General features: G+C 33.6%; 1 protein-coding gene across 1 annotated transcript in view; it reads right to left on the minus strand.

Moving 5' to 3' along the window:
* The window catches only part of LOC145946704 (dynein axonemal heavy chain 7-like), a 200,218-nt gene that overhangs the window by 65,809 nt on the left and 114,374 nt on the right, over positions 1–20,035 (minus strand). Inside the window, exons 10-14 of the mRNA XM_083056463.1 lie at positions 7,299–8,044; positions 6,226–6,585; positions 3,870–4,336; positions 2,756–2,913; positions 2,436–2,682 (exon numbers count right to left, since the gene is read on the minus strand). Coding sequence (XP_082912589.1) covers positions 2,436–2,682; positions 2,756–2,913; positions 3,870–4,336; positions 6,226–6,585; positions 7,299–8,044 — 1,978 coding nt within the window. The remainder of the gene's footprint in view (positions 1–2,435; positions 2,683–2,755; positions 2,914–3,869; positions 4,337–6,225; positions 6,586–7,298; positions 8,045–20,035) is intronic.

Genomic DNA, 20,035 nt, shown 5'->3' on the forward strand with positions numbered 1-20,035 from the left:
TAAAAATTGTGCAAATGGAAATTTGCACATTGCTTCCTCACCATTTTATTTCGCTAATTAAGATGGTTTTTCAATTATGGCTCCCTCATAGAGGAAGCTTAACTGGCACGTTGCTTCTTCACCATTTTATTTTGCTCATTAAGATGGTTTTTCAATTATGGCAATGTGCAAGTTAAGCTTTCTCTATGAGGAAGCCATAATTGAAAAACCATCTTAATTAACGAAATAAAATAGTGAGAAAGCAATGTGCAAATTTCCATTTGCACAATTTTTTTCAATACTAGCAAACCCTATATATAATTAAAAAATATTTTCTTAAAAAAATTTTTTTAAAGATTTCTATGCTACTGTGTTCTGAATGTTGTATAATTTGTCAATTTACAATTAAAAGAAATTGACCAATTCTCTCAACAAATTTGATATCAATCATGCTTTAATGATATTTTATTCAGAACTTTCAAAAAATTATTTAAATTTTAAAATAATTAAAAATTTTATAAAAAATAAACCATTTTAAAAATTCTCCCCAAATTAAATATCAATCATTCTTTAATGATATTTTCAAAAGTTCGATAAGTTCGATATTTCAAAATTTACGAAAGTTAAAGCATGTACAAACATTTTTTGAAATTGATAATTTTATAAAAAGAAAAAAAACTCACTGATCCTCGTCAAATTAAATAGTAAACATCCTTTAATGATACTCTATTTATGTAAAAAAGTTTATGTAAAAATATTTGTCTGATATCTCAAAATTCACTGAAGATAAAATAACCACATAAATTTTTTTAAAAAATTTTATAAAAACTTTATAAAAAATGAACCCTTTTACCCTTTCCTTGTTAAATTCAATACCAAATATCCTATTGGTACTTTATTCATGTAAAAAAAATTAGTTCGATATCTCAAAATTTGCGAAAAATAAAAATGTACATTTCTTAAAAATTCTAAATTTTATAAAAAATGAATCCTTTCACTGATCATCGCCAAACTCAATACCAAACATCTTTAAATGGTAGTCTATTTATGTAAAATAATTTATCCAAATATCTTAAAATTTACGGATATTAGAGCAACCACAGACATTTTTCATAAAATCTAAAATTTTATAAAAATCGAATTCTTTCACCGATTCTCGTCAAATTCAGTACCAACCATCTTTTAATGATAGTCTATTCATGTAAAAAAATTTATCTCAATATCTTAAAATTTACGAAAGTTAGAGCAACCACAGACATTTCTCAAAAAATTCAAAATTTTATAAAAAATAAACTCTTTCACCGATTCTCGTCAAATTCAATACCAACCATCTTTTAATAATAGTCTATTTACATAAAAAAATTTATCCCGATATCTTAAAATTTACGGAAGTTAGAGCAACTACAGACATTTCTAAAAAAATTCAAAGTTTTATAAAAAATGAAACACTGTATGCATTTTTATAAAAATGACAGTAAATAAAAGTGTTGTTCTACTTTACTTGTATGCCAAATTGGAGCGCTGCAAGCCAAATAATTTTTGAGATATTTAAATTTAAAAAAACATGGGTGAGCACATACATACATACACACACACATACGGACATTTTTAAAAAATGTTATTTTTCGATGTTTTTGAACATTCTAAACACATTGGCATAGAAATCTGAAAAAATTGTTTCACGAAAACAAAGCTTCCTCTATGATGAAGCAAAAATAAGTAAAACATATTCTTTCTATTTATCTTCTATATTCTATATATAGATTCTATGAAAAACCTTAAGTGTCCGCTACTAGGGGAACTCCCCTTATGGTTCTGCGTTCTGGGAAACAGACGTTTTAATTTGTTTGCAAAATCCGAATCTGGCCACAGAATTACTTTATCATGTCAGGAGCTAAATGGATTAAAATAACCAAACAACAACAATTTTTATCATATTTATCTTATTATAAGTAACAAGCAATTTTTTTCTTAAAAGACTCCAATGACACCTTAAAGTATGTGTAAATAAAGTAAAATACTGATTTTTATCTTGAAAATGAATTTTGGTTTTCAATCGTACGATTCTTATTTGCTAAGATATTCCATTTCGAATGTAGAGAATTTATAATGCATTATACCATAGCACTTTAGGCTAATAGATCACACTTTCAATTTCTGTAATCTTTCTTGTGGTGTGGGTATGTGCGTATGTGTGTGTGCGTGCGTGCATGCATGTGTGCGTACATGCGTGTGTGTGTGCGCATGCGTGCGTGCGTGCGTGTGTGTTTATATTATTGCTTTTCATATAATATTATATTATTGCAAAATTATGAATCATAAATATCTTTGATTAAAGGAATATCGCAATTTTCTAGAACTTGAAATAAATTCTATTCTATTCTATTCTCATAAGATTCATCAGAGAATTAATTATTTATAAATTAAAACTTTGATATATATTTTGTAACAAGTACTTTTTCGGTATCATATATTCTGGACCGAAATCTGCAAACGAATAGTTTGGATTTGCGATTACGTCTGGATTGAAAAAATCCTTTAAAATGGTAATCAGACACCTTCTGTCTCTCTCATCCGTCACTCTACCTCCGTAATTGCATTCACCTGTCAGATATGTAATTGCCTTGAATGGTACTTGCTCGTAATTCTGAACGAATAGTTTAAGTTGTTGGGCAGATATTTGCAAATCAGATTCGTTGAAATCTAAAAAGAAAATACAAATGCAGGGAGATTCTAAATTCTAAATAGAAATACAAATTAAGTGCAAATTACAAACCGTATCGAACATTCCAACCTTGTGGACCATAATTTCGTCGTTCTTGAACTACCGCATGGAAAAAACATAAAGCATATAATAATTTGAAGAATGTCTTCTTTTTCGTCGGATCTTTTTCTAGAGATTCCATCTCTCTCGCTGCTTCGCTCAAATACGATCTACACATATAACATTTGTTATTTTTATCTAATAATATTACTAAATAATTGATGTTAAAATAATTAAAATCTAATCTAATTCTTTCTGTTTGATACAGTAAAAATGTATAATACACTAAAAAGTGGTAATTTAATGCTTCCTATAATACATAAATTTTTGCTTTATACACAATGTTTTGTAAATAATAAATATAATTTTGACAGATTATTACTATTCAATAAAAAAAACACACACGACATAACCATTTCTCATAGATTTTTTTATTAAATATTTACTTTTATAATATTTAGTTTTACTAACAAATATGATTGCGACTTCTAAATTGCTCTATTATATCACAATTTTAAGAAATTTGTCATAACCCAATTAATTGCATAAACAATTATTTAATATATAATACTAAAAGAGGACAAGAAAAAGATTTAAAAATATTAAATAAAGCAGAGCAAGAGAAATTAAATAATAAAGATTAAGAAATTGCAAAGATAAGCAATTAAAGATTAAAAATCATGTAAGAGAATAAGCAGATATGACTAAATGACAAGTCCATCAAGTTCTGAAAAGCTGACCAAGCAACTGACAAGAAGTAGAGCACGATACGTGACTCCGGTCAGGGTCACTACACTTCTTCTTTACTTACAATTAGTGTATAAAGATATCAATAGCGAGAGGTGAGAAGATTACTTCCGAAAGTATAAGCGTATCACATTTATCGCGCCGAATATTATAACCGTGAAAATTCACAAAATAATCTAAAGTGTAATAAATGTCAATCAATAAACATTTTTACGGAAAAGGAGTATATTGGTTTTAATCCTTTGTGCGTACAAATCCCAAAAAGTTCCTCCCTTAACGGCTACGAGTACAAGTAATTTCTGATTAAAGTTGCAAAAATTGGCTATTCTAATGTATCACCTAATTGCAAAGTTGTCTATTTTAATGTAAATATATGTACTTCATAATATTATTTTGTAAACCCATTGGTGGTTCTGTAGTCATCTTGATGCTATCTTGTAGAATGCTAATAGGAAATCGATCTGACGGATAACTAGTCAACCACAGACGAAAGCTTGATACAATATTTGTATGATCAAGATTTTCGCAGATTTTCTCTAAATTGGGCATCCATGAAGCTGCTAAATGACAATTTTGTAAACAAATCCAAGAACCTTCTATTTGAGCTCGCTCAATTATTTTTTGCGCTATAGGTCCTTGACCTTGACCCATTGAAATCGATTCGAAACGTTCGAGATAATTCATACTCTCTACAAATTTTGTTAATGCGCCCATAGGATCAGATCCAGTGGACAGGATAAATATAAGAGGTGTCAGGCAACTTGAATCAGCGTATATTTTCGAAATATCGAAGGAAGGAGGTATCACAAAGGGCAGACCCATTCCATTTTCTACGAATCGTTGCACCTATTAAACGAAATACATTAGATTGCATGGCACATTCTAATAATTTTTGCAATTTATTAATTTATAATTAGATAATTTTTAATTAGAAATAAATGCAAAAATTTAATATTTTACAGATAAAAAATATTATTATATAAATTGTTAACAAAATTTCATAAAATGTTCAACGGAAACAGCAATAATTAGATTAAGTTAAATTATAAATTGAAACTAAACGAAACCAAAACTTTAAATTATAATTATACTAAAGTTTAATAAGTTAAATTTATAATATAACTCAATTAATTGTTAAGAAATCAAAGAAATTAATAAAACTCTCAATTTACATTAAAATACAAATTTAAATTTTTAGTGAACTAGTAAGAACGCCAATTACGGATGGTGCGTCAGATTCAACAAAAGTTAATCTTTCACTTAAATTGAATAATTAAATAATGAATAAAGTGTACTCTATGAAGTACACATTTTTCTTGGTGCGAAACTAACGTAATTAAATAAATCTCAAAATTCAAGATTTTTAATTTCAATAAATCCCCTCCGACCCTCTTAAAAAAGTATAGGCGAGAAAAATATCGAGCAAAGTTGCTGAATCGAGAATTACGAACTCGAGTCTTTTTCGTTGAAATTTAAATTTGAAATTAAAAGTCTTAGTAATTTTTTAATTATTAATTCACGCTAGCTAAAAGATTATTAAATATATTTGGAGGCAAAATAAGAAGATTGGAAAAGAAGGTTTGAATCACAATTAATGGTAAAAATAGTTGTTAGCAAGCGAAAGACTTAGGTTTGATTCTCGAGTCAGTGATTTTGCTGCAATATTCTTCTGGTCTATGCTTCTTTAGAGAAGTATGAAGTATATTTAAAATCTCAAACTCTTATTTAAGTATTTGGTATTGCACCAAAAAATGTTTGAGATTTTAAATATCTTTCATACTCCTCTAAAGAAGCGTAGACAAGAAGAATATCGGAGTAATCACTGAATCAAAAATCAACTATTAATTGTGCGTTGTGCACAATTAATAAACAATGAAAAATTAATTTTCATTGAAACTGACACACTAATTGACTACATCAGAATGCCGTAAATAAAAAAATAGAAGTTACAAAAATTTATATCAATAAAACTAATTAGTATAATTTGTAAAATAATTTTGTTAAATTATACATTGTTTTATTCGTTTCGAACAACGCTATAATTTTTATTATATCAAAATATTTATATAACAAAAAACAAAAGAATTATGTACTATTTTTTAACACAGATAGATTTTATGAATAGATTTCTAAAAACTATATTTACAACATAAAATTTTTTTAAATATGAATTGTTTAATTTAATATATGTATATTTGTTAAAATCTTTTCTTCTATGTAGGAAATAAAAGAGGATGGTTATTTATACATTATAATGGAACATTCTGCATTCTGCATAAAGTCAATATTTTCATTCTTTTGTTTAAAAACTAGAAAACTAAAAAACTAATAAATATTTCTTTTCTAAAATTCTTAACTATTTAAATGCAAATTCTAGAGTGCCTAATTCTAATTCATTAGTGTAAATATATGTACAAAATAAAATTTTCTAAAATTCGAATATGTATTTGTTTTGTTTAAAAAATATTATTGCAAATAAAAATGCTTAAGTGTTTCAAAGTAAACTATCCTTTAATAAGAATTTGAATTTAGAATTTAATTATATGTATAAATTCTAAATTATTTAATCTTAAATATATATTATCTTAAAAAAGAAAAGATGTAATATAAATTATAATTTTCGTGATATGTTTGCTAAAGAAAAATCTGCAAATTCTAACCGTAATTGTTATTGTTAAAGGAATAATTGATATAATGGAATATTCCATATATACACATAATTATAGTTATAATACCATTATCGGTATTGTATCCGGTCTTATCATTCTTACGACGATTAATTTTTGGAAAGGCGTTAACACTGTTTCCCAAGGCTGCGGTAGAAATAAATCAACAGGATCTAATAAATCATAATATTCTTTCCAAGACAGCAGATTTTCTTCAAAACTTCGCGTAAAATTGACGAAGGTCGGCAAAATGCTAGAGATTCTCGATATTTCGTTCCAGGATTTCTCAGGAACCCAATTAATGGCAGGATTTTTCGCCACCGGTACACTTAGAGCAGAGCCGCCAGAAATAAAAAATGACATCTCTTCCTCAGTAATCTCCTCCGATGCCAAAAGGATCGTCGTGTATAAAATAAACGAATATAAGATCTATCAAACAATGAATGTTGCGGTTAGTTTTGTAACATATTTCCAGTCTTTAACTCTAAAATAATTTTTATAAATTTATTGAATGTATGTATTTTTAAATTATTTAGAATTAGACTATAGAAGTTAACACTTTTTATAAGCCAAGCATTATTAGAATGTAATAAACACTTAGAATTTTTTCACGTCAGTTTTAATAAAACATAATAAAAATATAAATGTTTAATATAAAAGCTGATTATTTGTTTTGATTTATTTATTTCGTTTCTTTTAAAACTTATAAGTTTATTTATTTTAAAATACACAAAAAACAAAATGGGAACAATGACTTTTTTCAAAGAAGTCAGTTTTTATGCTTTAAGGTACATAAAATATCAGTCAAATATTTATTAAATAAGATATTAAAAGATAAAATATAGTTATAAGTATTTGTTGAAAAAAAATATCTTTATATCTTTGAACACATTCATCAAAATAATACTTCTATAATTATTTATAAAATTAAATATTTTATATTAAAATGTTACAAAAAAATTTAATATATTATAAATAAAGCAAATGTTTTTATATAAAAAATTTTTTTTATTTTTAAATTATTTTTAAATTATAAAATGTAAAAATGTAAAATTATATAAAAGTATATAAGAATATATTATAAATAATAGTTATATGAAAAACTTTTTATTCCCAATTTTATAACGATATGATTTCTTTACCTTATTCTTATCAAATAATGATCTGCATATGTTCTGATAAAGATTGTAGGTGAACGTTTTACGCAAGAAATCGAGTCTTCTTTCTAGATTTTTGCTTTTGCTGGCCGTATCAATGGACACGACATATAAATTTATAAACCATGATAATGAATATTGATACATCGGATTGATGTTGGATAGATCGACAATAGAATAATAAAGCGTCGCGCTATATTTGGCGATCGGTCGGTAATTTTGTCGGAATTCTTCAATCTGTATCGCTGTTTTTTTTGCGGCCACTTGCTTTCGCTTAATATCAGTTGATAGAATTTTTGACGAATCTAAAATTTCGATAGCTTTTTCGTCCTCAAGAAGACTAACGCCAGAGACTGACAGTATTTGCAGAATATTGTCTTCTACTTCTTTTAATGTTTTATTGTTCAAGGCATTTTGTACAATCAAATATTCGCGTTTCTCCTGTAGCTCTGGCTGTTCTTTGGCAACCACAATGCCTAAGAGTTGATTATCCAGTGCTTCCAGCGTTAAAGCACTATTGATCAATGTTATCTTATTAAAGATTTCAGGTGAATAGTGAGGATTACGAAGTTTAGTCGTGATGTATAATCTAAAGCATGGGTTATATTCAATACTCTTCTCGCCAAGTGTAATGTACAGGATGCCGCCAGATTTATATGTCTTTTTCATCAGTATAGGATCCAGCGCAGCATCTAGTTGCTCGAGAACATTTTCGATTAGGATTGGTTTACCTAATAAAACAAGAGATAATAAAAAGTCTACAAAAATATTTCGGACAATGATCTCCAAATTATATATATAATTATATGTATAATACACATTATACAGGATAGTCAAAAAGTCTGGAAACGACCAATTATTTCCGAAAATAGTGGTCCTGTGGGAAAATGTTTCAGATAAAAGTTGTAGGGTTTTAAATGGCGCATTATATAGCAATATTATTATGACGTTAAAGAGTGTTGTCAAGGTCACGTGAAGGTCAATTTCTTAAATGGAACCCCCTATTTTTTATTACATATTCTTGTAGCTTATCTCGAGAGTTTTTCAAAACACTATAATAAAGTATTTTTTCATTAAGTACTTTTTGAGTTATGACACTTGAAGTTTACAGTATTTTGACATAAAATATAAAATATCTTGTGAAACATTCAGTTTTCGGTAATTTTACCTTCATACTTTTATGCACAGAATAATGAGATCAATCAATTGATGTAAAGAAAACACATAGTTGCTTTAAAAAAAATATGTTGCAAATGTTGCGTCTTGTAGACTCCACGATTCTTTTCTTTCGGAGAACGCAAGGCGATATTTGAAATATCGCAGAGGCACAAATAAACTACGAATTGATAGGCGAAGAAATCATATGCCGAGATAATTTAACAATAATAGTAAAGAATCGCTACGTTCTGTGGACTCTACGATTCTTTTCTTTCGGAGAACGCAAGGCGATATTCAAAATATCGCAGATGCACAAATAAACTACGAACTGATAAGCGAAGAAAACATATGCCGAGATAGTCTAATAATAATAGTAAAGAATCGTTACGTTCTGTGGACTCCACGATTCTCTTCTTACGGAGAACGCAAGGTGATATATTAAATATCGCAGACGCGCAGATAAACCGACGATCCGACAGGCGAGGCAAACATATTCCGAGACAGTTCGATCGTAAAAGTAAAGAATAAATACAGAACTTGAGAAGCAAACAGATCAACTCATAAAATTCAAACTATAACTCATTACATTCTAAGAAGTTAAACTATAGTCGACAGTTCTCTAAACAAAACCAACACTCGAAAACTAATAAAAATTTAGAAGAGAGACTAACAACGATAACCGAACCTAAACAATTCTTGCCTGAAAGATCGTCGTTACGCGATATCTGCCAAAGGTAAACTTGAGAGGGTAATAAAAATATCAATTTCACTTGAGAACAACAAATTCTTCATTGGTCGAAACCTAGAACCCTAAACAAAAGCCCTAACCAATCATAGTAATTGTAAAATTAAAAAGAGACGCCTCCGGGACCTAAAGGGCGTCATTGAAAAATTTACTATTCGTCAGGAAATGTTAATAAACCAATGGAGAGGAGGAGCAAGAAGGTTTATATACCCGCGATATCCCTCGAGAGAACAGATTTTACTCCGGACTCTTGAGCATAATTTTCCGCACACAACTTATCCGGCCTCATACTTAAACCTTTTCGGCCTTTTCGAACACTATCATTTTCAAATTCGGCCTCGCTCGAATTCAAGTTTCGACGCTCGTTTTGTGTGTGAGTGAGAACAGAGTTAAGTGCGACAGCGAGAGGCAGTGAACAATAGCGAGTTCACAAAACCGGAAATACAACTACCGGATACACTGCAAGTCAGATCTCCATCTTGAGGCGCTTGACACGACGGAACTCTGTTCTGGATATTTTATCAGCGCGCTCCATAAGTAGTAAGTTTATCAAGTGTGCTACATCTCCACCCTTATACTTAAAAATAATTCTGGGATTTAAATTAAATCATATTTGTTTTCTTTTTTGATTTATTATCCTTGTTTACTTCTAACTCTGAAAAAAACTGTCTTTTTTCCCTCCATCCTTACATCTCTCTCTCTCTTGAAATCACTCTGGATTTCCCGGGATAGCGGAGCAATCCGTGATTTCTTCCATCTTCTCTCTCTCTTGAAATCACTCTGAATTTCCCGCGATAGCGGAGCAATCCGTGATTTCTTTTATCTCCTTATCTCTCGAAATTACTCTGGATTTCCCGCGATAGCGGAGCAAACCGTGATTTTTTCCATCCCCTTATCTTTTGAAATCACTCTGGATTTCCCGCGATAGCGGAGCAATCCGTGATTTCTTCCATCTTCTCTCTCTCTTGAAATCACTCTGGATTTCCCGTGATAGCGGAGCAATCCGTGATTTCTTCCATCTTCTCTCTCTCTTAAAATCACTCTGGATTTCCCGTGATAGCGGAGCAATCCGTGATTTCTTCCATCCCCTTATCTTTTGAAATCACTCTGGATTTCCCGCGATAGCGGAGCAATCCGTGATTTCTTCCATCTTCTCTCTCTCTTGAAATAACTCTGGATTTCCCGCGATAGCGGAGCAATCCGTGATTTCTTCCATCTTCTCTCTCTCTTGAAATCACTCTGGATTTCCCGCGATAGCGGAGCAATCCGTGATTTCTTCCATCTTCTCTCTCTCTTGAAATAACTCTGAATTTCCCGCGATAGCGGAGCAATCCGTGATTTCTTCCATCTTCTCTCTCTCTTGAAATCACTCTGGATTTCCCGCGATAGCGGAGCAATCCGTGATTTCTTCCATCTTCTCTCTCTCTTGAAATCACTCTGGATTTCCCGCGATAGCGGAGCAATCCGTGATTTCTTCCATCTTCTCTCTCTCTTGAAATAACTCTGAATTTCCCGCGATAGCGGAGCAATCCGTGATTTCTTCCATCTTCTCTCTCTCTTGAAATAACTCTAGATTTCCCGCGATAGCGGAGCAATCCGTGATTTCTTCCATCTTCTCTCTCTCTTGAAATCACTCTGGATTTCCCGCGATAGCGGAGCAATCCGTGATTTCTTCCATCTTCTCTCTCTCTTGAAATAACTCTGAATTTCCCGCGATAGCGGAGCAATCCGTGATTTCTTCCATCTTCTCTCTCTCTTGAAATCACTCTGGATTTCCCGCGATAGCGGAGCAATCCGTGATTTCTTCCATCTTCTCTCTCTCTTGAAATCACTCTGGATTTCCCGCGATAGCGGAGCAATCCGTGATTTCTTCCATCTTCTCTCTCTCTTGAAATAACTCTGAATTTCCCGCGATAGCGGAGCAATCCGTGATTTCTTCCATCTTCTCTCTCTCTTGAAATCACTCTGGATTTCCCGCGATAGCGGAGCAATCCGTGATTTCTTCCATCTTCTCTCTCTCTTGAAATCACTCTGGATTTCCCGCGATAGCGGAGCAATCCGTGATTTCTTCCATCTTCTCTCTCTCTTGAAATAACTCTGAATTTCCCGAGCGATAGCGGAGCAATCCGTGATTTCTTCCATCTTCTCTCTCTCTTGAAATAACTCTGAATTTCCCGCGATAGCGGAGCAATCCGTGATTTCTTCTCTCTCTCTCTCTCTCTCTCTCTCTCTCTCTCTCTCTCTCTCTCTCTCTCTCTCTCTCTCTCTCTCTCTCTCTCTCTCTCTCTCTCTCTCTCTCCTCTCTCCTCTCTCTCCCTCTCCCTCTCCCTCTCCCTCTCCCTCTCCCTCTCCCTCTCCCTCTCCCTCTCCCTCTCCCTCTCCCTCTCCCTCTCCCACTCCCTCTCCCTCTCCCTCTCCCTCTCCCTCTCCCATCTCCCTCTCCCTCTCCCTCTTCCCTCTCCCTCTCCCTCTCCCTCTCCCTCTCCTCTCCCTCTCCTCTCCCTCTCCCTCTCCCTCTCCCTCTCCTCTCCCTCTCCCTCTCTTCTCTCCCTCTCTCTCTCTCTCTCTCTCTCTCTCTCTCTCTCTCTTCTCTCTCTCTCTCTCTCTCTCTCTCTCTCTCTCTCTCTGTCCAACGAACGAACGAACGAACGAACGAACGAACGAACGAACGAACGAACGAACGAACGAACGAACGAACGAACGAACGAACGAACGAACGAACGAACGAACGAACGAACGAACGAACGAACGAACGAACGAACGAACGAACGAACGAACGAACGAACGAACGAACGAACGAACGAACGAACGAACGAACGAACGAACGAACGAACGAACGAACGAACGAACGAACGAACGAACGAACGAACGAACGAACGAACGAACGAACGAACGAACGAACGAACGAACGAACGAACGAACGAACGAACGAACGAACGAACGAATAAGTAATAAAATAATTAACTACATTATTAAATAATTAAAATATCAAAATTATATAAAAATAAATATATATATATATATCAGTAAGAAAACTAGGCCTGTTCTAACCCTTGTCCTCCGAGGGGGGTGCGCGGCGCGGCGGTATCTCCCTGGCGCGGGGGTGGCTGACGACATGCGCGGGGGGGGGGGTATCTCGACGACGCGGAGGCTGACGTCACGCGGGCGGGGGACGCTTATCGCAGTTTTGACGACGAGGAAGGGGGGGGGGTCTAAGCATGTTCGGCAACTGTTTATCTTTGTGATTTATGGCTACCCAATTTGTCACCGAAACACTCTAGAGTCCATTAAAACTATGTTTTTTCATTTTATGTCCATAAAATCATTAGGATATTATGGAAAGGAATGATGATTTTAGGGCCGACGCTGCGACGAACATGTCAAAACGTTATTTATAGGTGCAAATGTAAAAGCGTTGACGTTCGGCAGCTTTGTACTCTCGCAGAAAATCGGTCGTAAACGAGAGCGAAACATCTTCCTTAATATTTTTTAGGAAGAATTGCGATAATTTTGAGAGGAATGGGGGTTGAAACTTATGGAGAGAGTCTGTCTCCGCATCAAACAGTCTTTAGCATTCGTATAGCACAGATCAGAGTAAAAGAAATGGATGAAGATATTATTATGACTGAGGATAGTGATAATGACATAGAAATTATAGATATTGCGGAAGATAGTGATGTTGATGTAGATATTATACATAGATATTGCGGAAGATAGTGATAGAGAAGAAAATGACATAGTGAGTGAATCAACAGACTCCGATTATAATAGCGAGCACGGCGGGGACTTGGATATAATTGAATAATTATTGGGGGTGCCTGTAATCAGCAACATAAATGTTGTTACGAGGGTGTGCGCTATATATTCATATTATATATCTGAAGATTATATTAAATTATGCACTGCTTGTGTAGTACGAAATGCGGAATTATTTGTAAACATTTGTGCCATACGCGTGCATTGTACCACTTCTTATGAATTGATTATAGAAGAGTGGTGCAGCGATTGTCACGCTCCGCTGCATCTGATATTCACGCGGAACATGTGTCCACTTTGTAATCATTGTAAGTATCCGTTTTATATTTATAATAAATTAAAAATTTGAAAAAACAAAAGTAAAATTCACTGTTTCTATTTTCAGTATAAGACGCAGCCTCAACTCTACTACCTCACCAGTCATCGCTGCAGTCACTGTAACCACCTCCATCGCCCGGCCACCTCACAGCTGCCGTTGCCGCTAGCATTTTTTTTTTAATTTTATATTTTATATTAATTTTTATTCATATATTTTCATTTATATTTTATATTTTCTTTTATCCATTCAATTTCATACTTATATCTTTGATATTGAGAGCCGATAAAAATATTCTTAATTTTCTTTTATATTAATTTATATTTACATTTTATTGTATTCTTTTATATTCTTTTATTTATATCTATTTTTAAATTTTACATGCTTTTATATTTTTAATGACACACACACACACACACATTTTATGAATAAAAATTATTAATAGAAAAAAATTCTCTCTTGCGAACACCTCACGCTCTCCTAAGCGCTACCTCTCTCGCAGTCTCAAACCTCGCGCTATCTCTCTTTCATGTACCTCACCGCAACATCTCTCTCCTTCACGTTCGCCTCGCGCTACCTCTCTCGCGGTCCCTAGCATCACGTTCCCCTTCCCCGCATGACGTTATCCCCCACAAGGACCACTACAAGCTTCGTATGGGAGCTAGGGAACTGTTTACGGGTGGGAGAGAGTGCGGATTGGAAATGCGTGCAAAGAAATTACATCATAATTTAAACTTAAAATCTCTTTATTCTTCTCTCTTTTACATTTTTTTTTCATGCATATTATGGAGTAAAAACTAAAGCTACCAGCTCGCAATCGATGAGCTGATGCTTAGTGAAGGCGTCGCTAGCGCGTATTATATTTGGTATTTTTTTATTATCCGTTACATTAGACGCGATATTTGAAAATTGTGTAAATTTAACATCGACTGTCTCGGTAATTTTAACCAATCGATCAAAAGATACATCAATGCATGGATCGAGATCGAACATACGGTGTAACGTCGATTCGATCATCATCATGCATACATTTGAAGATTCGAGACTTATGAGTTTGACGATGTTAATCGTATGAACTCGCATTGTTAGCGGTCCAACGTTTATAAAACTGTGGACATCATTAGAGTCATTTCGAAGAAAATTTTAAAGTATCATCGAATATGAAATTCTTATGCTTTTATTCCATATATTCCTACAATTTTTGAAGATCTTACATTGAAAATTATTGTACGGAATTCACAAATTTGACATAATAACTTTATAAAAGCGTATTTATTTCGTTCTTAAATCGGATTTTTTTTTGTGCAAAGAATAATATTAAAATCGTAAATCCCCTTACTAATCTTGATCATTGAATAAATCTCACCATTTATCTACATTTCCCTTCAATCAGAAATTTATATAAATTTAAAATCATACTATATTATCGTATGCAATTAATTACAACTGCGATTTAGTGCGATTATATATATATTTATAATAAAAATGGAAAAATGTTTATATTTGTTTTATTTGAATATAAATGCATAACGAGAAGACTAGAGGAGACCGGGGCTTGTAGGCTCAGTTCAAAGATATTATAAAATACCTCTTTTGTTATAAAATATATATTTTTTTTTGTTTTGAACACGCGTTTTAGATTGGTCATCACTAATTAAATAAAAATATATTATATAACTAATTTTTATCAGATCTATAATGATGTTTTATTTCTTCTAATATAACAATATTGATATGTGTGCAATTGAAAACTATTAAAATCATCAAAAAGCCCGATCTCTAAAAGTTAATAAATTATATAATTTTTTCCGTGATTCACGTATATGGCACCACTGTGCGATATCTCTCTCGCGCTATCTCTTTCACGGTCCCTAGCCTCGCGCTATCTCTCTCTCTTTCGTATACCTCACTCTCTCTCATGAACGCCTCGCGTTATCTCTCGTAAACGCCTCACGCTCTCTCTCTCTCTTCTAAGCGTTCTCATGATCCTTTCCGCAGGTATAAACAAAACAGCGTATGGCGTATAGCATTACGGCTAGCGCTGATGTCCAACCGCTCGAATTTATAAACAGATATTTATTACTACGATTTATCTGAAGGGATGGGGCTGAAGCTTATGGAGAGAGGGTCTGTCTCTGCGATGTTCATCACAAAGTTTAAAGCAGTCGCTGAGCTAAGTATCGCTAAGTGTCGTCGAGCTAAGTTATTAAGTGCAGTGCAAAATGCCTTTTGGATCGGGAGACATTTTGGGCCAAAATTTTTTTTAACAAGAATGTCCTTAGGACTTCATGAAATAATAGACATAATATCTTGAAAGACCCACCTGCTAGAAAATTTATTGAGGACTCTGTTCCTTATATTCACAATGCCTGTAAGTTTTTATTATTATATAATAAATTTGTTTATTAATATTATCTACTAAATTTGTCGATTTTCAGAAGATAACCGAGGAATCCGTCCAAATCGGTAGATACCTTAATCTTCGGCATATGGAACAAGTACGAAATTATCGGTGGTGCGATCGGCGGGAATTGGCCGAGCTATGGGACGACGCGGAGGGGATCGTGGAATGGGCACAGGATTACTGGTGGGATGACATCTTCTGCCTCAGAAAATTGTTCGGCGAGGAATCATATCCTCCCGAACCTGTCAGGGAGGAATTATGGGTCTAGTGAGTATCTCTTTTTAATTTAAAAAATTATTAAAATAATAAAATAATTAATAAAAATTTTAAATTTTTTAAGTTGTTTTTATATCGCTAGTACAATAATCAAAGGGGTAGTTGTAAATTAATCGACCAAACTAGCCAAAATTTGTTTATTTAATAGAAGTTACAACGCTTCGACCATATGGTTGTGGTCCTTTTCAAGTATAAACTGAAATAATAATTAATTTAAAAAAAAACGGTTTGAATACAGAAAACAGTAATATACATAAATGGATTTGCTATAAAATTTTGAGTACATACGTTCTTATTGAAACACTTCACAAATTTGAATTAAAACAAATCATTAACATCTTGTTGAATTTTAAAGAGAGAGAAATCTTGTATCAGTATGAAACTTTGTCAGTGACTGAAATATAAAAATAGGAAACCAAGCTAAACGACCTTTATTATTTTGTCATAGATTTTATTTAAGCTATCTGTGTCCTTTTGTAGGTTAATTGTATTATTGAATTTTTTAATATACAACATTTCCGCGATTTCTCTCTTTTTCACATATTTCTCATTATGTAATATATTAGGTTTTGTCCAAATCAAATTCATGTCCGAATTCCAACTTATGTTTACTTATAACGGAATGATTGGTTTCATGCAATTTTATATTGTTAAAATGCTCTTTCACTCGAGTACGTAAGCGCCTTTTTGTTTGGCCGATATAAGATGCATTACAGTTTTTGCAATCTAATTTATATACAACATTAGTTCTCTGATCATTATGTAAACTATCTTTACCACGTTTAATCAATGTATTTAGTTTTTTTTGTTATTTTATAGACGTTGAAGCCCATGCCACGCATAACACGACATAGATCATAACTCACATCTTTAGCATATGACAATGAAATAAAAGATGTTCTGTCAGATTGTCCACGATTCATATCACAATCATTATTGTGATTACGATTTTTTAATACATTAATTCTTTTTTGTATATGTCGTTTGATGATGTGTTTAGGGAAACAATTATTAAGTAAGATATCATTCACCATCTCAATGTTTTTATGATGGAAAATGTCATTGGATAGTAGAATGACATGATCAACCAGATTATAAATAGTATTAATTTTATATTTTAAAGGGTGATTAGAAAAAAAAAGTTTATATATCTTCCAGAACATGTAGGTTTCCTGTACCATTTAGTAATGAGTCTATTGTCAGAACGAATGATCGTTGTATTTAGGAAATTAATGGAAGAACTGACTTCAATTTCATATGTGAAATTCAAGTTGGTGGTAATTATTAAAAGTCATTAATATCTCATCTATTTTTGTACGTGGCAATATAGCAAAAACGTCGTCTACATATCTATATATTTATGGGGACAGTGAAACTTAACAAACTTAAACATTGTGTCTCCAAATCATCCATCACAATATCTGCTATGATAGGTGATAAAAGAGAACCCATCGGGCTGCCAAATATTTGTTCATAAAACTGACCATTAAAGCTGAAACTAGTTGAATCTAAAATCAATTCTATTGCATGTAAAAATTGAGCTAAATTGAAATTTGTATTCTTAGCAATGTCAATCCAACGTTTTTTAATGGCATTTAAAACCAACTCTTTAGGAATATTTGTGAATAATGAACTAACATCTAAAGATATCATTATATCATTATCATTAATAAAAGTATCTTTAATATTTTTAACGTTTATCACTCGTTTATCGCAGTCAGAAACGGCTTTGAACGGGTCAGAAACAGCTTCAAACGGGTCAGAAACGGCTTCGAACGGGTCAAGAACAACTATCTTACGGTAGCGGACGATAAAGAACGACTATTGAAGAATGACAACAGGAAATTAATAATAGAACGAACAACGGCGATCGGGAAAACCGTTGAAGCAAAGAAGCAACATAGTTTGGAGATACGGCAGTTTGTGCACGAACTGCACGCTCCGGCGAGAAAAAATTTTCCCCGAAGACATGTCATAGTGCGGGATATGATGACCTGTGACAAGCTGACATCGTCGAGTAGCGTTCGTATTCTCGCTTTTGTCTTTACTATTGAGTGGTAACCTCTATTGAAACGAGAATACGAACGCTACTCGACGATGTCAGCTTGTCACAGGTCATATCCCGCACTATGACATGTCTTCGGGGAAAATTTTTTCTCGCCGGAGCGTGCAGTTGGATGCAACCGCTGGTTGTCCAGCGGTTCACAGCAGGTAGAAAATCCGAATTTTGTAAAGCTATGAAAAGTGTGTATTCTAACATTATTAGATTAAAAAAAATTTGAAGAAATGTATAAATATTTAAAAAGTAAAAATATTTCTAAAAATATTTCTCTATAAAAATATTTTATTTATATTACGATCATTTTATTAACTTTAAATATATAAAAAGATATATGCATAACTAACGATAAAAATATGCCGAATATTTATTTATCATAATAAATAATACATGTTATTAAAAAAAAAAAAAAAAAAAAAAAAAAATTATGACAGTCCAACGTTCTAACCTGGGATCCCGGGATTACTATTCTTGTGCTCTGCCGCTGCACTAGCGGCACCGATCGAAAGTGTGTCTTTCTTTAGGCCTCGTAACGAACCTGACAATTTCTCTAAACTTCGGGAAAAAAAAATTTTTTTTACAAGGCGCATTGGACGAAAAGCTCGAACACGGAGCAACTTTTTTTCGATGTAGATTCATCATACCAAAGGAGATCAAAATCGGTGAAGAGTCAACCGCGACCTCCCCTTGTCAGTCATAATAATATCTTCATCCATTTCTTTTACTCTGATCTGTGCTATACGAATGCTAAAGACTGTTTGATGCGGAGACAGACTCCCTCCATAAGTTTCAACCCCCATTCCTCTCAAAATTATCGCAATTCTTCCTTAAAAATATTAAGGAAGATGTTTCGCTCTCGTTTACGACCGATTTTCTGCGAGGGTACAAAGCTGCCGAACGTCAACGCTTTTACATTTGCACTTATATAAATAACATTTCGACATGTTCGTCGCAGCTTCATCCCCCTCAAAATTTCCTAAATTTCCACAAAAGAATATCTTAATGATAAAAAGAGAAATAACAAATGACTCTCTCAAATTAATAATAAAATGTCCATAAAATGAGAAACATAGTTTTATGGATTCTAGAGCGCTCCGGTTACAAGCAGCCGAACGTTGGCGCTGATACGTTGCAATTCTTCCAAAAAAATATTAAGGAAGATGTTTCGCTCTCGTTTACGACTGATTTTCTGCGAGGGTGCAAAGCTGCCGAATGCTTTTACATTTGCACCTATAAATAACGTTTTGACATGTTCGTCGCAGCGTCGGCCCTAAAATCATCATTCCTTTCCATAATATCCTAATGATTTTATGGACATAAAATGAAAAAAACATAGTTTTAATGGACTCTAGAGTGCTTCGGTGACAAATTCGGGTAGCTATAAATCACAAAGATAAACAGTTGCCGAACATGCTTAGACCCCCCCTCCATTGTCCTCAAAACTGCGATAAGCGTCCCCCGCCCGCATGTCGTCAGCCCCCCCCCCGCGCCGTGGAGATACCCCCGCGCTCCGCACCCCCCTCGGAGGACCTTGGTTAGAACCGGCCTAGTTTGCCTACTTATATCCCTTTTTTTTCTCTTACGAGAAATCCCAGAGTTATTTTTCAGTAAGAACCCTCCTTGTCCGGTTATTTTATTGTTCGCTCTCGTAGCGGACAATCCAAGGAGACGATCCTCGCGAGCCGCGGCTAAATTGGCGCGAAACCGCCGTAATAGGCGGTTAAGGAAAGCGTTGGCTCGGAGTCTGACTGCGGGCGAAACCTTCGGCTCCTTAAATAAAATTAATACACCGATTCACACAGACACAACCAATATATATCACCCTACGGTCTTTCCTATTTCCTCACCCGAATGTTCAGAAACTCCGCTGATTCCGTCCCCCGCTTCCCCTGCTTCTGCAGAACCTCTTGACTCCCCGCGAACTTCTCCTTTTTCTCCCGAATCCGCTATACCTCAGCGGGCCTCTTCCCCTCACCCCTCTGTTTCCTCTAGGAACGTCGATTCTCCG

This window comes from Prenolepis imparis, unplaced genomic scaffold (assembly GCF_030444845.1).
Source record: "Prenolepis imparis isolate NDT839.2.m4 unplaced genomic scaffold, iyPreImpa1.0 SCAF_18, whole genome shotgun sequence".
Classification (NCBI taxonomy): domain Eukaryota; kingdom Metazoa; phylum Arthropoda; class Insecta; order Hymenoptera; family Formicidae; genus Prenolepis; species Prenolepis imparis.